General features: G+C 39.0%; 1 protein-coding gene across 4 annotated transcripts; it reads left to right on the forward strand.

The window, feature by feature from the left end:
- Positions 1-181: 181 nt before the first annotated feature.
- On the forward strand, positions 182-18,310 carry LOC145502608 (putative glycoprotein hormone G-protein coupled receptor). 4 transcript variants are annotated; one of them, XR_014051367.1, is made up of 6 exons: positions 182-323; positions 10,801-10,994; positions 12,823-12,894; positions 13,581-13,652; positions 14,142-17,319; positions 17,937-18,308. XR_014051367.1 is itself a non-coding variant. In XM_081481936.1 (4 exons), exons 1-4 carry the CDS (start codon positions 10,801-10,803, stop codon positions 15,565-15,567), a joined length of 1,764 nt encoding a protein of 587 aa, XP_081338062.1. In that variant the 5' UTR covers positions 10,110-10,800; the 3' UTR covers positions 15,568-17,929. The 4 variants fall into 4 exon arrangements, 1 of the variants encoding a protein (XP_081338062.1); XR_014051369.1 differs by lacking the exon at positions 182-323 and adding an exon at positions 10,110-10,596 and having other exon boundaries at positions 17,937-18,310; XR_014051368.1 differs by lacking the exon at positions 182-323 and having other exon boundaries at positions 10,110-10,994; positions 14,142-17,123; positions 17,205-17,319; positions 17,937-18,309.
- Positions 18,311-18,763: the final 453 nt, after the last annotated feature.

The raw sequence follows: 18,763 nt of genomic DNA on the forward strand, positions 1-18,763 counted from the left end.
CATAGCGGGTTTCCCTAGTCACCTGTGGCATGATGGGATTATCATGATGGACCAATCACACACGATGACAGTTATTGTCAACAAGATGACAGTTATTGTCAACTGAGTCATTGTTGAGTTTCCGGTTAAATGAACTTCCTACCTACGTAATCCCTGTATGAAATAACACAACACTTGACTGACTCAAATGATGTGTACACGGAACTTTGAAACTTTGCTTAAGGCATCCTTCAAAGGTTGATCGACGCCACATAGTTGTATTGAAGGAAAGTACAATTAGGCACTCTCAGTGAGATATCGCGAAGTTTACTAGGATTGTTCAGGTATGTAAAGGAGTGCAGATTTTCTGTTGTTCCTTTGTGCATATTTACCTAAGCAACGATTGTCTAGCGCAGTTTGTTATTGCTTATTATAACCTGAGGTTATTATAAGAAGTTCGATTTGTTCTTTTGTTAAGAAATTAAAGCTTCTTTAAATTGGCTGAATACTTGCGAAGTAATGCGAATTAAGCTTCGTTTGTGCCCCTGAGGTGGAAAAGATCGCGTTTCAGTTGCTACTATTACGAGTCAATATTGAATATTTATGAAGCAATCGAGTAAGAGTAAAGTTGTTATTTGGCAAAGCTTGTGTGGGTGCTACTGTACCAAAGAACTAAATATCGTCCTTAGCGTTTTTGTGAAACCTGGAATTGTTCAGCAGCCAGAATGCTAAAAAACAAACGTGAGTCCAGTGATGCGTTGAAACCCATCAAAGATTTCAAAACGCACGAAGGACACGACAGTCCCCGTCATTGGCATGGATTAAATTAAACGCTTGGTGAAGCCAGCTTAATTTTGTAGCTGTCTGATCTTTTTCAAGATTTGAAATTAAAAGTTAAAGTGCCCACCGAAAGGTATTGTAATTCACAATATTCCGCGCAGCTAAGACGTTGCCTCCGGGTGCACTCAAAAACGCACGCGTCGTGGTTGCGAGATCACTCGAGCATATGCCAAGGCGGGCTTAGTCAAGTTTGGTAGCGATCGAGAACATTCGCACTTTCTGGGGGAAATAAGGATTGATGATGATGATGATGATGATGAAGATGGAAAACCTTGCAACGTACAAGGAAGACATAATTTATAATTCTTCAGAGGTAATCGACACGGACCTGAATTGGACATGCTTGGCCTCACATGGTCATCACGCTACGCCACAGTCTAAACAAACAATGAAGTATTTTTTCTTTGTTCATTTGCAGTGATAAATGAGATCAAACCCATCGTAGATTCGTTTGCAGACTTCTTTAAACGGTAGGCAGACGTCCGCGCACCGTACGTGTACGCATTTGTAACGATGCGAAAAGAATATTGCATGTAACTGAAATTTAATATTTCAATTTAAACGTCGGAGAATGCTGTAAAACATATCGTCTTGCCCAAGATCCATCTAGCGTTTGGCTATAGCGTTGCATAATGTGTGTTAAATGTAGTCCTTAGAAATTGCTCACTTATGCTAATGCACAGCTGCTTGTGTTGTTTGATCCTTTAAATACACGAAATCCTATGTTAATTAGTTCAGAGAGCCAAGGACTAATCAGATTGCCCCATTGCCGGTCCAGTACTTCTCTGAGAATTGGACCGGGCGCTGTCCCGACAGATCCCGCACGATAACCATTGAAGATTTTCTGGTATTTTTATGGCTTACGTTTCTCAAAGAACTTGCTTTCACGTAAAAGATTCCTTTTCGTTTTCTTCCACCTCTCATATGCTTAACTGGCTCCCAAACAGAATTGCGCGTTGGTTGCGGGCATACATTTCGTTTTGAAAATTGGCAACTTTGTGGTCCCATATATTCATGAGTTTGCAACGGATTCGTATGAAACTTCGCGTAGTTACTAAATTTGGATGGATAAATTGAGCGGTGAGGCTATATTTTGTTCGAATGAAAAAAAAAAAAAAAAAAAATCGGAAAAGCGTGATATCGTCCAAAAGTTTCATTGGGAATGACTGCATAACTAATTTCAAGCCTTCTTAAATTAGAGATTGCTGGCAGGATTGTTTCCAACGGTCATAAAAAAAAAAAATTATCAAATATTGCCGTCATGAAAACTCGATTTCACTGAATTGAAAATGGTAAATTTCAGCAAAAACATCAACAATGCCACCCTTGTTTCAAATCTTAACAACATGTTTTGGTTTCTTAGCAAAGTTTTGGTTTATCAGAGTATCAGGGGGTTGATAACGACTACAAGACCCGGGGGGGTACTACCTTATATGGGCTAGATGGGTATGTGCGGTTCAAAAGGGTATGGTTTTTGAACTGTTTTGGCCGAAAATGGGCATAGATTTTGACCACTTTGGTCGGAAATACACATATAGGTTACGTTTTTTACTCTGGCTTCAGTGGCAATGGGTATTCTGTGTACAAGGAACTGCTTGCGTTTCCGCATTCATCAATGTCAAATTTGTAACCCTTCTCTAATGTTTGCGTAAATGGTAGCCATTTGTGGTTACCTGCGGTCATATATTAGAATTGGTCTGAGAGAGGTCTGAAATGGGGTATTGTTGCTTCTCTCTTGTCAGAAATACGTTATGAAAAATCACAGAATTTGGTCTGAAATAGGGTAAGGGTTTCAAAATTCGGGCCACACTTCAAAAACGTTTGGGAGTACCTCCCCCGGACTACAAGAACTCACACGAACGTACAGGTTATCAACCAGTGAGACATGTGATAACGGTCTGATGCTTTCCATGTTGAGTTTCACATATCAGCTTAAATCAAGAGAAAGACAGGAATTTGCAAAATATGTGCCAAACAGCTGGTGACAATCGAAGTGTCGTGTTTGATTAAAAAAGTGTTGTAACTAAGACTCGATTAGAAGACTCTGCACAATTTCTTCAAACTTCCGCATTGCAAAATTTCTTCAAAGTTCCTCATTCATTAACACTCATTATGATGTAGTTTAATATTGTACCTCTAATCGCATTTTAAAATCAATAGATGACTTGGCCGACTCCAGACAGAATGACAAGCTTTGAAAACACAGCTGACGAATAATCACTGAATATGGCCTAGAGCAGTGTAGAACCAGGCAAAGACAATAAAGGTCATAAACAAAAAAGAGACGCAGATGAGATTTGCATTTTAATAACCCGCCTTGTTATTTTCCGTCTTCCTATCTTGGTTACGACTTACCAATTTCAGAACACTATTTAAAATTGCTCAGAACGTCACTGAAAGAGGTGAAGTTAGATGTGACTCGAAGACTCAAAACGAACTACCGAGTAAGTATCTAATGTGTATATGCCACATTCCTATGCTAAACATTTTTTTTTTTGATGGGAACTTTCAATTCTGAAATAATGGTTATTTTGAAGAAAACTTTGAAAAGGCCAGTTTCGTCTGTGAAATTTTGAATTTTGTGCAAGTTACGTTTCCTTTTTCAATTTTCCAATATTTGGAGCTAACAAAAACATTAGGTACGGAAAAATATTTTTCTCAAGCAGAAGCAAATTTGCATTGGTCGTTTCTAGCGTTGTTAGTTTGCGGAGGCCGGCTAGTTGTCTACGGCATTCAGTGCACTTAAAATGAAGAGTTGAAAAATATATTTTTTGCTACGTTTGCTATGAAGTGCAACTTTATCATTTACACGCACTTTCGCTGGTATTATACCGTACAAGGGAGTTCTAACTTTTACGTCTGTGAATGAAACCCTAGTGTGTGACCATTCATATGAAAGCTATTGAGCAGTACTTTCATGTGGTACTGTTTGTTATGCTGTACAAGGAGGTTTTAACTTTTAAGTCTGTGGATGAAACCCTGGTGTGTGACCATTCAACTGAAAGCTACTGAGCAGTACTTTCATGTGGTACTGTTTATTATGCTGTACAAGGCGGCTGTAACTTTTAAGTCTTTTTGGATGAAACCTTAGTGTGTGACCATGCAAATAAAAGCTATTGAGCAGCATTTTCATGTGGTACTGTTTCTTATGCGTGTAATCTTTAGATTTGTTAATGAAACCCCAGTCTGTCAGGGACCAATTACTCAGCATTTCATGTTTCACAAAATTGAATTTTACTCTTGGGAGAGGAGATTGTCACGATATAATTGTAAAATGTCTCCAGCAGGTATCGGTATGGTTGCCGTGTTGCTGGTTTTTTTTTATTATTATTATTATTATTATTATTATTATTATTATTATTATTATTATTTTTATGTTGCATTGTTTTGTTATTGTTACGAAAAGCCGGTTATTGCTTTAGAAAGAGCAAATTATTTCCAGTGATGTTTAGTTCTCATGGAGACAAGATTACCATGAACACTCTAAAATGATACCCGAGGAAAGGATACTAATTAAATTCAAAGATTTAAAGAAAAGGACCCGACAGGTCTATAATTATTTAGTTTTTATAAACCGCTTGTTTTCTTGAAGAATATTTAGTTTAAAAAACTTCGTCACTGTAGAGTTCTAATAACTTCTTTGTCGCTCGCAAAGAAAAAGACAAAGACAAACACACGTGCACGTGGAAAAATCCATATAATGACAGTTTTAATTAAAGCGTGCTAGTATCAGACGCATGCAATTAAATCGTTCCGCTTCAACAGAAACGACTGAGCAGTCGTTATACAACAGCGCTGTTGATTCCTCTCAACAGATTGTCGCGCATAGATAAATAGAGCTGCAATACCCATTTTCCAGTCTTGGTTTAAAGAAAGGTACGTATGGTTGTTTTCACTTGTTTCATTCGCTGGTTGTTCCCTCTTTTTTTGTCTGCCCCCTGATTAAAAGCGAAAGTAAGGAAGTGCAAATTCGTGTTCAGAAATCTTTTGCCAGTTACTAAAAGGAAGTCTTTAAGAACCAAGCCAGCCTCCAAGTTGTCTTCGGTACAAAATAAACCGTAGTTATTCGACGTCGTCTAGGCCTGATAACGAACGTAATCGGTAACCTTTGCGCAGTCAAATGAAACCGAGTGTGGTGTTTGTGAGGTCGCCCAGGCACATAGAGCTTACAAACGGTCGTCGCTACAGTTTTGTTCTTTCGTAAATTCCGACTTCTTATAGAGTTTGCCCTGTACCCAGTCGGTTTACATGATCGAATTTAACATGTTTAGCTCAACTGAACCAATAGTGGCGTCCCGATAGCGATATCCTTTTGATAGCAAGTCAATAGACTTCTATGAGACCCAGTGGGGAGCAAGTTTTGTACACATTACAAGATTTGAATTGCGATTTACCTGTAATGAAAGTGAAATACTTGGAAAATGAAATACAGCTCATCTTGAGTTCATGGAGTGCAAGAGAATCTTCTCCTAATTAACTAAATTTTCCAGGTACGCTCATGTATGACTAACCTTATTGTCGTCCGTTCAGTTAAGTTTGCTGAATATAATTATTACATCCATGACAGTTTTACTTGCCAATTTTTTTTCATAAATTGACCAGCCACTCATAGCTCACAATGACGCCTTAATTATTTTCATAATCTTGATCATAATGAAAAAGTCTTGCTTCTTATTTTCTAATAAGACCGGCCTTCGATATCCACTTTTTATATGACTCGCGTATTTTTGTGGTGTTTTAAATTTAGCAGTTATACTGAAAAAACAATTACAACTTGGCTGGTCAGTTAAGGCCTGTTTACAAGGAGGGAGGGTTGCCTTAGCATGAACTGACTGTGGCAGGCGCGGTGGCCTCATGGTTAGTGCGCTCGTCTCCGGATCGAGCTGTCCGGGTTCGAGCCCTGGTCGGGGACATTGTGTTGTGTTCTTGGGCAAGACGCTTACTCTCACAGTGCCTCTCTCCACCCAGGTGTATAAATGAGTACCGGCGAATTTAATGCTGGGGGTAACCCTGCGATGGATTAACATCCCATCCAAGGGGGAGTAGAAATACTCCTAGTCGCTTCATGCTACAGAAACCGGGATAAACTCCGGCCTGATGGGCCACTTGGCTCGCATGCAGACTTTACCAGTTAAGTTTGCTGAATATAATTATTGCATCCATGACAGTTTTACTTGCCAATTTTTTTTTGATAAATTGACCAGCCATGCATAGCTCACAATGACGCCTTAATTATTTTCGTAATCTTGATCATAATGAAAAACACAAGCTTCTTATTTTCTAATAAGACCGGCCTTCGATATCCACTTTATTTATGACTCGCGTATTTTTGTGGTGCTTTAAATTTAGCAGTTATACTGAAAAAACAAGTACAACTTGGCTGGTCAGTTAAGGCCTGTTTACAAGGAGGGAGGGTTGCCCTAGCAAGCCGGTCAACCCTAGCTGGAGGGCAAAGGAAAGTCCAGGTTTTACAAGCAAAATTTCACAGGCATGGTAACCCTACAACCCGGGACAACTTAATGCCCGGTTACACCCAAAGGGTCTGGAAACAATTAGAAAGTTAACCCGGGTAGGCGGGGTAAGCCTACCTGGAGTGTTTACAAGGGAGAAAGCTAACCCGCCTGCCGGGGTAACCCTAGCACGCAGGTAGGGTAACCCGCCTACCCGGGTAACCCTGGCTGCTTTGTAAACACGACGAAGGAAAAAAGAGGAAATGTGTGAGTGCTAGGTTAACCCGCTTGCTAGGGTAACCCTCTCTCCTTGTAAGGCCTTGTCCACACGCATCCGGATATTTTTGAATCCGCAACTTTTGCTTTCCGGATACGGCTTCGGTCCATACGCATCCGGCGAATTCGGCAGCGAATCCGGATATTTTTTAATCCACTCTCCAGAGTGGAAAAAAGTAATCCGCAACGAATCCGATAACGTGTGGACGGTGAATCCGGATACTTTCGAATCCGATGACGTATCAAACTCGTGTCCAGTCTCTTACCTAGCAATAAACCAATATGGCGGCACAACGTGTAGGCCTAGTTTCTCTAGAGTGAATCTGGATACCATCGGATGCGTGTGGACAGGCGAATTCGATTTGAATACGCTACGTGTGCACGAGGAAATTTTTGAATCCGGAAAGAAAAAGTTGCGGGTTAAAAAAATATCCGGTTATGTGTGGACAGGGTCTAAGTTCTGCGTAGTCTGTGGAACGCGAACAGGTGATTTTTGAATTATTTTTTTATAAAAAGAAATACCTCTTAGCGGTTCTCGGGTATGTCATCATGGATCAATGGATCAGTGAGAGATATATGTATGTCGCACATGGTTTTCTTCTGACATTTCCGATGCTTCGTTTACTATAGTTGAGCCAAGGACTTTGTGGATGGGTTTCAAGAGAGTTCAGAATTCAATAATCAGCCGAAGATTCATAATCTTTGGAATACACTAACATGTCATCAAGGCTTTGCCTTCAGAAATCTTAAATGAAATGAATCTTGGCCGCTCGGTAGCTTGGTGAATTCTAGGACAAGAATGATTGTTTTGAGTGCAAAATGCAGTATTGGGATGGTGCATGACGTGCAGTTAACGAAAAAAGAATTGAATCCAAACCATTTATGTTTGCGCAAAATTTTTCAGTTTGTGAATGCAAGTTTCGATTAAGCAACGCTGTTCACGGAGTAACACTGTCTTCTCGTTGAAACGTTCCTTGGAATCGATACTGAGATACTCATTTGAAGTGGTTTTCTCTGTCGAAACCAAAGAAATTACGGACGGCTAGATATGAATGAGAACACTGCTGAGTTTTGAAATTTGTTTAGTCGCAGGTAAATGTAACAAGATATTTTTATTTGTTAGTTTCAAATGGTAACTTGACACTTTTGTTTTTCACGCACGAGTGGTTGCAGTTAAAACTGACGAATCAGTGACTCTTGTTCACACGGTCAGAATAAACAAACAAGAGGCCAATTCAGCGGCACCTCAAGAAACTTTAATATTTTCTGTAACTGACTTTTTGTAACCAAAAAAACTCTCAGGCGTTGGGATGGGTAATGTGACAAGGAATCGTCCAAAACTCTGCAGATTTCAAAGTGTCTTACAAAATTAATACAGCTTTTCATGTGTCTGGTTGTTTCAAGTCTCAACTGTTAGGTAAGGCTAATGTCCTCTCGTTTAAATGGGTTTTGATATCAATATTAATTTGAAGAAGTTTCGTTGAATATGAAAACCGAAAAAACTACGATGATTGCTGGCAGGAAAATAAGACCATGCTAGATTGGGTCTTGTTATAAAATGAGTTAAATTCAATAACACGTTGACCAGCAAACGTGAGAATTTTATTTTTCACGCCAACGTTTTTAACTTGATACTTTTGTTTACCTCATAAAGGTATACAACACGGAACTCTTGTTTTCTGGAAAACGTAGGGGCGATGTACTTTTTCTTCATTGCTGGAGAAAACTGGTATAATGTTAACTATCTGGTGAAAAATGGAGCAAGAACGATTTTTTTTTCAATACAACTGAGAAGCGTTTCAACTAGAACCTACAGTACAAACTATTTTCAACGACTGACTCTGGAAAGCGGGTACACTAACTAAGAACAAACGCCTCTTAATAGATGTCAACAACTACCGGCACCTTACAACTGACTTTATCCACGACAAAAACGAAACCGAAAAACGGACCTTTAAGAGACCAACTTAGTTGGACTAACAGTAGGACTGATTTGACTAACAACAGACGGATCGAAAACCGGCCAATGACTGATGACATCTTTACACGAGTCTTACAGCTAATACCATCATGGCTAAACTGACCAATCACTTTCAACGGAGCAGATTTATAACACCATCGACTGACAAACTATTCATTTGACTCCTGAAGATCATTTCTACCCAAGTTGTCGAAACGTCAGTCACCAACAACAGTTCTTTTCATAACTACCCTCACCCGGACGATCGACGATTGCACAATACGAACTAAAGAACGTTTTGTAAGCTAAACCTACAGTGAAACAAAGTCTAATTTTTTTCTTTCTCTGCTGTACATTGTAACCAAACAAGCTTGTTGGATTAACCTTATCATAACTGTTAAGAGTGAGTGCTGCTACCTCTGGGGGCTTTTGATTCACCAAAAAATAACTGTTGCACGCCTTGCGTGCCTATGTTTCTTATAGGCATTTGGAACTGAATGCTGGCGCACTGAACAGATCTAGACAATTGCAAATTTCGCTGGTAAAATATAAATTCGATTTCGACTAGGCGTCGTCGTCGGCGTCGCCGTCATCGTCGCTTAAGCTACGTAATCTTGTTAAAGAGGGAACCTTGCTTTGGTTATATGGCTCCGGACAACTTAGTAAACTTGGCCAAGAATTTTGATAGTCAAATTCGAAAACGCTCATTTTGGTATAGTCCGCTGAGCAAAGAGCATCGTCGGCGACTTCAAACAACAAGTTGTTATTAGTTTACACGGGAAAGTTAAACTTGTTGAGGAAAAGAGACCAGCGACACTTGTCAAGGAAACATGTCAGAAAAAAATGCGGTAGTAATTAATCGGTAATAGTGCGCTGAAAAAGCGACGAAGTTCATATTTTGTGATTGAACAGAAAATTTTGATTGGCAAATATTCTTCGGAAGATACATGTACTGAGAAAGGCTAGCTGTTTATTTCTTACCTATAGTACAAATATCGGATTGAAAATAAACCAATTATTCTTGCTACAAATGCGTTGCGATGAATTGAAATATTGAAGAAACTTCTTCCTTCCATTTATTTGACAAAGGAAGTGCCTTTAAATGTAAATTTCATCAGCCTTCATCAGTAAAGAAAATTGCTAAATCTATGATGTTTGTTTTAGAATATTAAAAACCTAGTAGCATTTCACTGTGATGATTTTGTTGTACCGATATGGGAAATCTATATGCCAACTCCGATTGATTCTGATATCGCGGGGAGGATTCAATGACGAAAACTGAAGACCTCTCTCTATGGGGCTGCATGTGCCTGAAGTTGGTATCCCATTCTTCGTGTGCAGAAACTCTTTGGCTCATCGAGCACATTTTAGGAATATTTTAGTCGTCGTAAACAAACATCTGAGCTTTGCACGCTTACTCAGCTGCGCGCAAGGGCTGATTAATGTCCACTTTCTCCGTACCCCATCATAAGAAATTAAATGAGTAGGCTGTGAAACTAAACGAGTTGGTCACATTTGGAAAATGAACTAGTCACACACGCACACTAAATTGATTTAGAGCAACGGGGAGGGGGGGGAGGTTTAAAAAGCAGAAGACTGAAAATATGATACTTGAAACTGTTAATTCGGATCTTCGATTAGTTTTCAATGAAGATGATACGCATTTCGCTGCCTGCGTGCACTTAATACGTTTTTACCCGGCCAAACGAAGGCTCATATTTGATATTGATTGTTTCCATGCAGAATCATAATTAATAGAATTGACTGACACGAAAGAAAAATCAACACAGGGTCAAAATGCCTTTGTTTCTAGCCAATGAAACAATTCCAGTGTGTCCTGGTTGACAGCAAGCATTAAAAGCCTTTAAAGTAAACTGAGTTTAATGGTGTAGGAAATTGCACGGCTTTTAGTTCACGATCACTCAAATTCAAATTACGCCGTATGTTCTATTAGCATTATTCAACACAAGTATTAATCAGTTTTTTAAATCAAAGCTGGTTTAAGAGTACCATTTCATATTCTGTCCGCGTGAACTAACTTTCCACATTAGCCCGCTCTTGAAGATACGAAATGTTAACAAGCACGAACAGGTAATAATTCTTATGTTAACAATACTTATCAGTCCAATATCCTGCCTCCTTAATATCTGAAAGTGCTTTTAATACACTGAATAGGTTGACACCTCGGCTGCCATTTATAAAAGCGTCAGGAAATCGCAAGATCGTTTAGATGAAGAAATACTAAAAGATGAGTTGAATTAACCATGCGCCATTTTTCTTGACCTTCCCTCACAGATGAATCCTTGGTTAGTTTTTGCTGTGGTGCTTTGCCAAGCTTTTGTCCTCTCTGAAGCTTTGGCGAGCAATTGCACTGAAGGCTGTTCGTGTTCGGAGCTCGTTGGTGAAAATGGCATCCATGCAAAATGCACGGTTACTGACTTGAAAGAGCTGTTGAAGTTCATCCGTCACCCTCTTGATGTGAAATCTTTGTGAGTAACAAATTGTTTCGTTTCTGTTGTATAATTTACATTCATTTTAACAAAAAACCATCAGATTTTCCCCAAAATGCAAACTTTACTGCTAAGACATTGTGTATGGTCTATAAAGACATGATCAGAAGGTCACTCTAATTTTAAATCTTTCCTGAAGTCGCGAACCGATCCGTGACACATAGTAACCTCTTCAACAAGGACACCGAAGAGAAGGCTGGGCGCGTGTCCGTGTTATGCGGGCTGATGTCCTTATTATAGGGTACAGAAAGTATTAAGCCCGAGGTACCCACAGAACTCTCTCTATAATCCGGATTGATCCGGTTAATAGCTAGAGGTGTCCGCTAACGGAATTCTTGCCTTTTTTTGATCAAGAAACTATAGTAACAAAGTTATGTTTAGGACATTCTAAGGTCGGTGTTCGCCTGATACAGGATGTACACTTACTAACGTGTCCTGTTGATTCAATTTAATATATGACTTCTGTTTTCACCGTGACCATTCAAGTGATTTGTCCGCCTTAGTATTGAAAAGATGTCCGTACTATAGACGTGTCCGTAATAAAAAAAAATGTCTGTGTTATAGAGGCGTCCGTGAGGAGACGCTTATACTGTATCTGGTTTACTTTCATCAATTTGATGAGAAGTCTTCAAACAGCCTCTCCATGCGTATCATTATTTTATTGAAAGTTACGATCAGAGAAGAATTGCGCTTGTTAGCTCTCGCTGTGAATCTATTGTAACTGAGAGATTTGACGTTAGGGAACTGATATTTTTACGGGATTTCCCGCTTGACAAGTCTTTTAGAAACATTCAAAATAACAACTGCTTTAATTATTTCTGCTAAAAACACCACGACCTTGTAGCGTTGGCTCATCTTTTGCTTCAGTGAAATTTCTGATACAGAGGAAACGAAATTACCAAATACTGCAGGATATTTGAACAATTTGTTAGTTGTCACTAAAGATATTATATATTAAAATAATATCTTTTAATTAACGCAGTCACTTTTGAAAACCACTGCTGCTCGTCATTTTATTCTGTCAAATTAAAATCATTTCCTATTTAAACAGTCTCAAATGATAGCCAAATTATAATAAACCCATGTCTCCGCACACGATGCCATAAATCTGTTGTTATTAAATTTATTTAGATGACTGAGAAAATTACTTCCTTTTGACTGGCTGGGGTCAGATCAATTTATCGTTGATCAGTTTTAACTTTGCATTGCAAAGACGTGAAATTTAATGGCGTGCGCTTTAGTAATTTTCTATGTCATGTAATAAATGAGTAATCTTATGAAAACTCGAGCAATTATAGGCTTAAAATTACTCGTGATATTTGGAAATTCTTTCAAATTGCCCCTCGCCTAAAAACTCGTGGCAAATATGAAACGTAAACAGCATTATTTAAATACGAAGAGCTCGACCAGACTAGATGGGAGTGCTTCTCCAAAAGCGCTCAGAATTAAACAGGTTAATAGATTGAAATGCATCGCGCAATATAATTGAATAAATGGGCGAAAAAACGTCGGCCCAGATGCACGGTTATGTTTCATCTAACAGGGTTCAAAATATGAGAACAACGTAATTCAATTAATATCCAAAACATCGTATAACATTATGTAGCGCCATTTTTGGCTATGACTTGTTAAATGACATTGAGAACTTTTATTTTGCAGTTATCTTGATGACTGACTTATTTCGGTCTAGAAAATCGGAGTAGAAATGTTCAGACGTTTATGTCAATAAGGGAAAAAATTAATCTGTGTGTTATTTATATTTCACCTACATTTTTTTTTTTTTTTTTTTTTTTTGCTTCTTATTCAGGGAAATCTTCGCCAGTGGAGTAAACACCATTGCTGTCGGATCGTTCAGTAATTTCACTAATCTCGTAAATTTGTAAGTATAGAACACTGTATTTTCAACATTATACCTATTTTGTATAACAAGGACAGCACATATCTGTAACAGATTTACGACTGACAAACCTATGGCCTGGAAATTCTCGATGACATTGAAATTTGAAAACAAAAAAGTGCGACTGAAAGAACGTCAAGTTGAGACTAGATTCTGTGATGAAGTTATGACGTCTTGTTACACTACTTATTTTCCTCTGGCGAGGCTTTTATTTTACGAAAGAAATAAAGAGAAAACGTCATCCTTTAAAAGTCCTTCTACATAGCCCGATGCATTATTCAGTATTCAAGGGTACTCAGACCACTGAAGAAATTGCGTTGTGACCCTGAGAACAGTTCTCACTGAGTTTCGGAAGTTTATTTGCGCTTGCTTCGTTTTTGAACTACGCCAAGCGACTGGCTTAAAAAAAACAGTCGCGCCACTTAGCCACCCAATGAGAAGTTAATGAAACCAAAGCCAATCGTATCTCGCTCGCACACGATTTCCCGCGCTTTACGTCAGCTACATGTACCTGCTTTGAGTTTTGATTGGCTCACTAGATTGTGTACGTCCTTTGTGATTAGCCAGAGTGATTACTTTGGTTTTGATTTTCCTACACTCAATTGAAAACCGCTCTAAATATAAAAATACGTTAAACTAGAAACTAACGTGATGCTTCTATTTTGCAGGAGTCTTTCAAACAACAGCATTCACGTTATAACGGATGGTGCTTTCTCAGATCTTATGCAATTGCAGAGGCTGTAAGTATCTCAGATCTGCTACCGCCTGAGAAAATACTGTGTTAGGTCTCAGTAACAATTTTTCAATGTTTGTTTGTTCGTCGATCCTGGCACCAGTCAAGAAGGTAAGGTTTTCCAAAGAAAAATTAAAAATCAAGTTCTGTTAGACGTGTTTCTCTAAGGTTTGATTGTTAAAGGTACATGTATCATAAAAAAATGGATGAATAAGAATGGAATTGTAACGCATTCTGTCAGTATGTTAGCAAATGAGAAAATTGAATATAAAAGATTCGAATAGACCATTTTTGTATTCCCGGTATTGGACTGGAACTAGCTTGCAATTGAGGCTAATGCGGGGAATCTTTTCAAATGTAAGTGACATTAATCTCTTTTAATGAAATTCCCCCGTATGAGCCTCTATTGCAAGCTAGTTCCACTCCAATACCGAGAAAACGAATGTGGCGTAAATTGAAATGTCTGACCAGTTTCTTCTCCTTCTTATTGCTGTAGGAACCTGTCTGGGAATCAGCTAACAAACTGGGAAGCAAATTCCACGAGCCACCTACCATCTTTAATGTACTTGGACTTATCCGGGAACCCAGATTTTAAACTTCCATTACCTTTGCTTAAACTGCGCATGCTTCAAGAGATCAAGGGAGTGACCTGGAACGAGCCTTGTGCAAACTGTGTTTTGGTCAAAAACTACACCTTACAAAATGGCGATTTTGAAAATAAAAACATAAATATCAAGACCGCTCAACTTCAGAAAGGAGAATACCTTGTCGGTGTCATGGAGGATTGTCGCCTGAACAAATTTCAAGCTAGCGAGGAGGTCACTGCGTATGCAAAACTCGGATTCTTTCCGCAATGTTTAGAGACAAGTTCAGCTTGTTACCAGAGCGAGATTCGAGTCACCCCGATACACCGTTGCTGGGATGGGGATAACAAGATACTGTACATGGAGTTTTTAATTTCACCAATTTCAATGATTCTGAATCTAACAGTCATCTTTGTTACACTAACAACGAGAGTCTTGCGCAGAAATGTCACCATGTTCCTCACGAGCAATATGGCTCTTAGTGACTTCATGATCAGTCTGTACACGCTTATCTTGGTCAGCGCAAGATTGAGGCCGTACACGGAGTTTCTGTTGATCATAGACAACCTCTGCAATGCCATAGGCTTCATGTGGCTCACTGGTCAAATTGTTAGCATTAAAACGTCTATTATCTTGTCAGTTGAACGCTATCTAGCCGTCGTCTATTGCATGAAGCCTTCGGTGCGAGTGACCCGCAAGATAGCCGTGGGTCTGGTTGCGCTTACGTGGTGTTTGGGCGTGGCTGTTGCCGTCTTGCCATTGGCTAAAATCTCCGTCTACAATAGTAACACATACTGCATTCCTATTCGCCCGATTAAAGACATACCGCACTCGTATCAGCTGAGCATCGGGTTATCTCTTTGGGGTATCCTGCTGTACATCATTACAGTACCTATGTATGTGAAGATTTTTCTTGTTGTCAAGAAATCGAGTGAAAGAGCTGGCAATAAGAGAGATAGCACGTTAGCCCGAAGAATAGGCACAATGGTTCTCAGCAACATGCTGTTTTTCCTGTTTCCAATAATTATTGCATTTCTATGGCTAACAACAAATCTGCGAGTGACAATGTCACCGCAGAGCAGAGCAACCCTCACCAGCGTTCTTCCAACTTTACTATTTAGCTTCAACTCACTTATCAACCCTCTACTGTACGCGTTCAGGTTGGAGAAATTCCAAAAAGCCCTTAAATTGAAGATAGACAATATCTGTCTAAGGAAAGGCAGAAGTTCCTCCTTGACTAGTTCAATTTCCCGTCAAATGACTCACCAAGTTCAGAGAGGGAGAACTGTTAGCTCCCCTGCTGGTGGAAGTCCTGATCCAAATTTGACACAGATTTGAGTTAACATATCATAAAACTCCATGCTGTTCAATTACGGTTTGTTAGAAAGCTTTTCAAGATAAGCTGCTTTAGCCCAAAGAGAGTGGACATACTTACATATTGAGGAGGGACGGTTGGAGAGTATGTTTCGTCCTCTCCTCAGTCTTACTCGTTCGTAAGGACCAAGATGGCCGATTTACAGCACACTGCAAAGACTGTAAACATTTTAAATGACAAATGAGCATTTTTTAGATAGCATTATTTTTTAAAATTCTAAGTTGCATGTAGTATGAGCTAAAGAAAAAAGAAAACTTATGGAAAGCAACCCGATTCCGTGAAATGTTCAGCTGCTCCCATCAGCTCCTCGAATACGAAGGAGCTTTTCAGATAAGCCGCTTAATTGGAAAATGCTATTTCAGAACCTACTGTGGAATCTGACAAAGACTAGTTTCTTGTTACTCTTAATATTTTGGCTTTGACTTTGCTTGGTACCCGATAGTCTTCCTTCGGTCGTCATGCAATACTCTCCCGTCTGATGTGTTGCGTGACGGCAAGGGACTGGAGTACGTAACGCCGGAAGAGTGTTGCGTTACGATCCAAATAGGAGCTGTCAGGTAGACCTCTTCCATTAGCAATTTGGAGATTATTGGCTCTCTGATTGGCTGAGAAATTTGGTAAACACTAAGCTAAAACGTTTTAAAAGTTGAAACGACAGAGTATAGTAAATAGCAAAATATAGAGAACTCGTATAACTATTGTAATTTATAGTCGCAAGAATTCCTATTCTGATTTTAAACTATGTTTTAATAATAGAAATTAATGAATATATTGACAATTGTTCATGTAGTTTCTGGTATTATTGTTAACTCGGCGATGTTTTGAACCCAACTGCAACAGTAAATAGCTAATGCGTGAGTTCGTTAAGGTGCGAACGAGAGGTGCGAATTAACCTGAAGCGCGAGCGGGTGTTGATGGGAACTCTCCACAAATCACTGCTTAGTCACAGAATCGTAAGCGCTGCATCCGGGAACACGTTCTATTTCCTATTCCCTCTAGCCCGTACATTATTATAATGCATTTAAGGAAATAAGTTCAGAGTACTCAGCTGACACCTCTATGTATTTGAATTCGCACTCAGACTCTCTGTCCTGAAAAAAGACCGAAAGAAGGACAAGGTGAAATCCTCTAACTCCTTATTCCCAGAGCAGAGAACCCGGAGTTGGTAACTGTTATTTTTTGTGCAGGCTTTTCCTTTCACTATTAAAACGAAACAGACCTCTTTTGTGGTTAGCCTGTCAACAGGTTTCATAGGATGTCAACAAAAAAATCAAGAACAAAAAGAAAACAAACGAGCGTGTAGGCTCACTCTCCGACTCGACGAATTTTTTCGCTTATACCAGTCCGGAGTATCCCGATAAATTAGGACATCTGTGATGTCACGAAACTCACGTTTCAACCAATGAGAATGCGTGTTTTGGTTGGAGTGTTGTGTCTCAAAACAAACCAAGAGATTCAAGATGGCGGACAAACAGAGTCGCGAATACTTTCCAATGCCATGAATGCGGACCTTCAGGAGGTATAAATTTATCTCGAATTGAATTAAATACTGTCCAAATTATAAAATAAACGGAAAGTTTGTGTTTGCGTTCCATGTCAGACAATTCTGCCCAGATAACGATTATCCTCGGACCGAAGGAAGCACCACAGAACGCAATGCGAGCCACGTTTGACGAGCTGCTGTTATCATTCTTTGGAAGGAGACCGTACAATCGGTAAGCATCTTTACTCTGCATTTTTCTAAGCACAGAAATGATCGATATGAGAATTGAGGCTTTCCTCTTATCTGGGGATTATCGGGCCGAAATCGACAGCACGCGCGTGTTCTTATATGCCAGCAAAGATAAATTGTAGATGTCCGAAATGTTATACGTTTTGGCTAAATCGAGGAAATGAAATCATCATTAAACAAATTTCACGAGTGAGAAATTCTTGTTCTTTTATACAAAATAAACTAAGCTAGAAGAAATGTATCCAAAATTTTAGTGTCGTCAGATGCAGGGATAGTCAAAAATTCTGTCAATATATTCTTTGTAAATCTGAAATTTCTCCATTTTGGTATTTATTTCAAATATTTCTTGTATCTATTTGTTGCTGTGCTAAAAGATATCATGTCTGATTTCCACATTTAAATTATGAAAACTTACATATAATTGCTGACTTTCACAAGTTAGTTACCCAACAATATCAAAATATAATTCCTGGACAGGTTGACAAGGGAGCATTCACAACCCATCCACATGTCCTAAGGTTTTATTATATATTTATTTAAAGTACACAAAACAAATTCAGTCTTGAAAGTGAAATCCATTTTATTTTATTCACTCTTTAGGTACTCTCGACCTTGAATTTGCCTCTTGGCAGAATGCAGGACCTGAAACAAATCACAAGCGCTTAGAAGATTATTACATTGCTTACACATGTCAATATTATTACAAATGTATTTTTCGTTTTAACATATGAATTTATTTTGAATGTAGTTACCACATTAGTCTCATTAAATAAGAGATTGCCCTCAAGTGGTCTGATAACTCTTATGTTTTCTATTTTTTATTACATATTCTTAACCAAACTGATATGTTTCCTGTTCACAACCAATTAATGTTTTGCATTAGTTTCACAATTAGTGATGTTCAACACTCACACTACATTCTAAACTCTCGTACCTTTTCAGTCTTTGCGTTCATAAAAATTATTTTCCAAAAACATTACTTTCTGGTACATCCAAGCTTCATGGGGAGGTGAAAAGAATCATCATCTACTAGGAACAGCTGCAGTGTGTATAGTTTTTAAAAAATGCCTCCCCAAAAAAGAGTACAATGCCCCCTACAAACCTTAACTTACATGTTTGCATGGCCCTCAACGTCTGATAAATGAGCACAAACAATCTCTCTACCCTTTGCGCCATTCCTTGGGATACTGATAGCATCCATTTACAGGGAATCACTGCACTACCCCTGGCCTGTCTGTTTCGCTGCCACTTCTGTGCTGTAGGTGGTTTTCAACAGGCTGCTGGCTCTCCAGTGATAAAACTGGGGTGCACATTCGGTGAATCCACCAAAACAGAGACCTCCCAAATTTGTTTAATTTCGTCCGCGTACTTAGTCCTCTCTTTTCCCTTTGTTTTTTCCCCAAAATTCGGCAAAGTGCCTCGAGCAG

This window comes from Orbicella franksi, chromosome 11 (assembly GCF_964199315.1).
Source record: "Orbicella franksi chromosome 11, jaOrbFran1.1, whole genome shotgun sequence".
Lineage (NCBI taxonomy): Eukaryota > Metazoa > Cnidaria > Anthozoa > Scleractinia > Merulinidae > Orbicella > Orbicella franksi.

What these genes read in the sequence shown, in the direction of transcription:
- LOC145502608 (XM_081481936.1), top strand. Translation starts at nt 10,801, where the DNA reads ATGAATCCTTGGTTAGTTTTTGCTGTGGTGCTTTGCCAAGCTTTTGTC. An exon ending in CCTCTTGATGTGAAATCTTT is followed by an intron (nt 10,995 to 12,822) that starts GTGAGTAACAAA and finishes CTTCTTATTCAG; the next exon opens with GGAAATCTTCGCCAGTGGAG. An exon ending in TTCACTAATCTCGTAAATTT is followed by an intron (nt 12,895 to 13,580) that starts GTAAGTATAGAA and finishes TCTATTTTGCAG; the next exon opens with GAGTCTTTCAAACAACAGCA.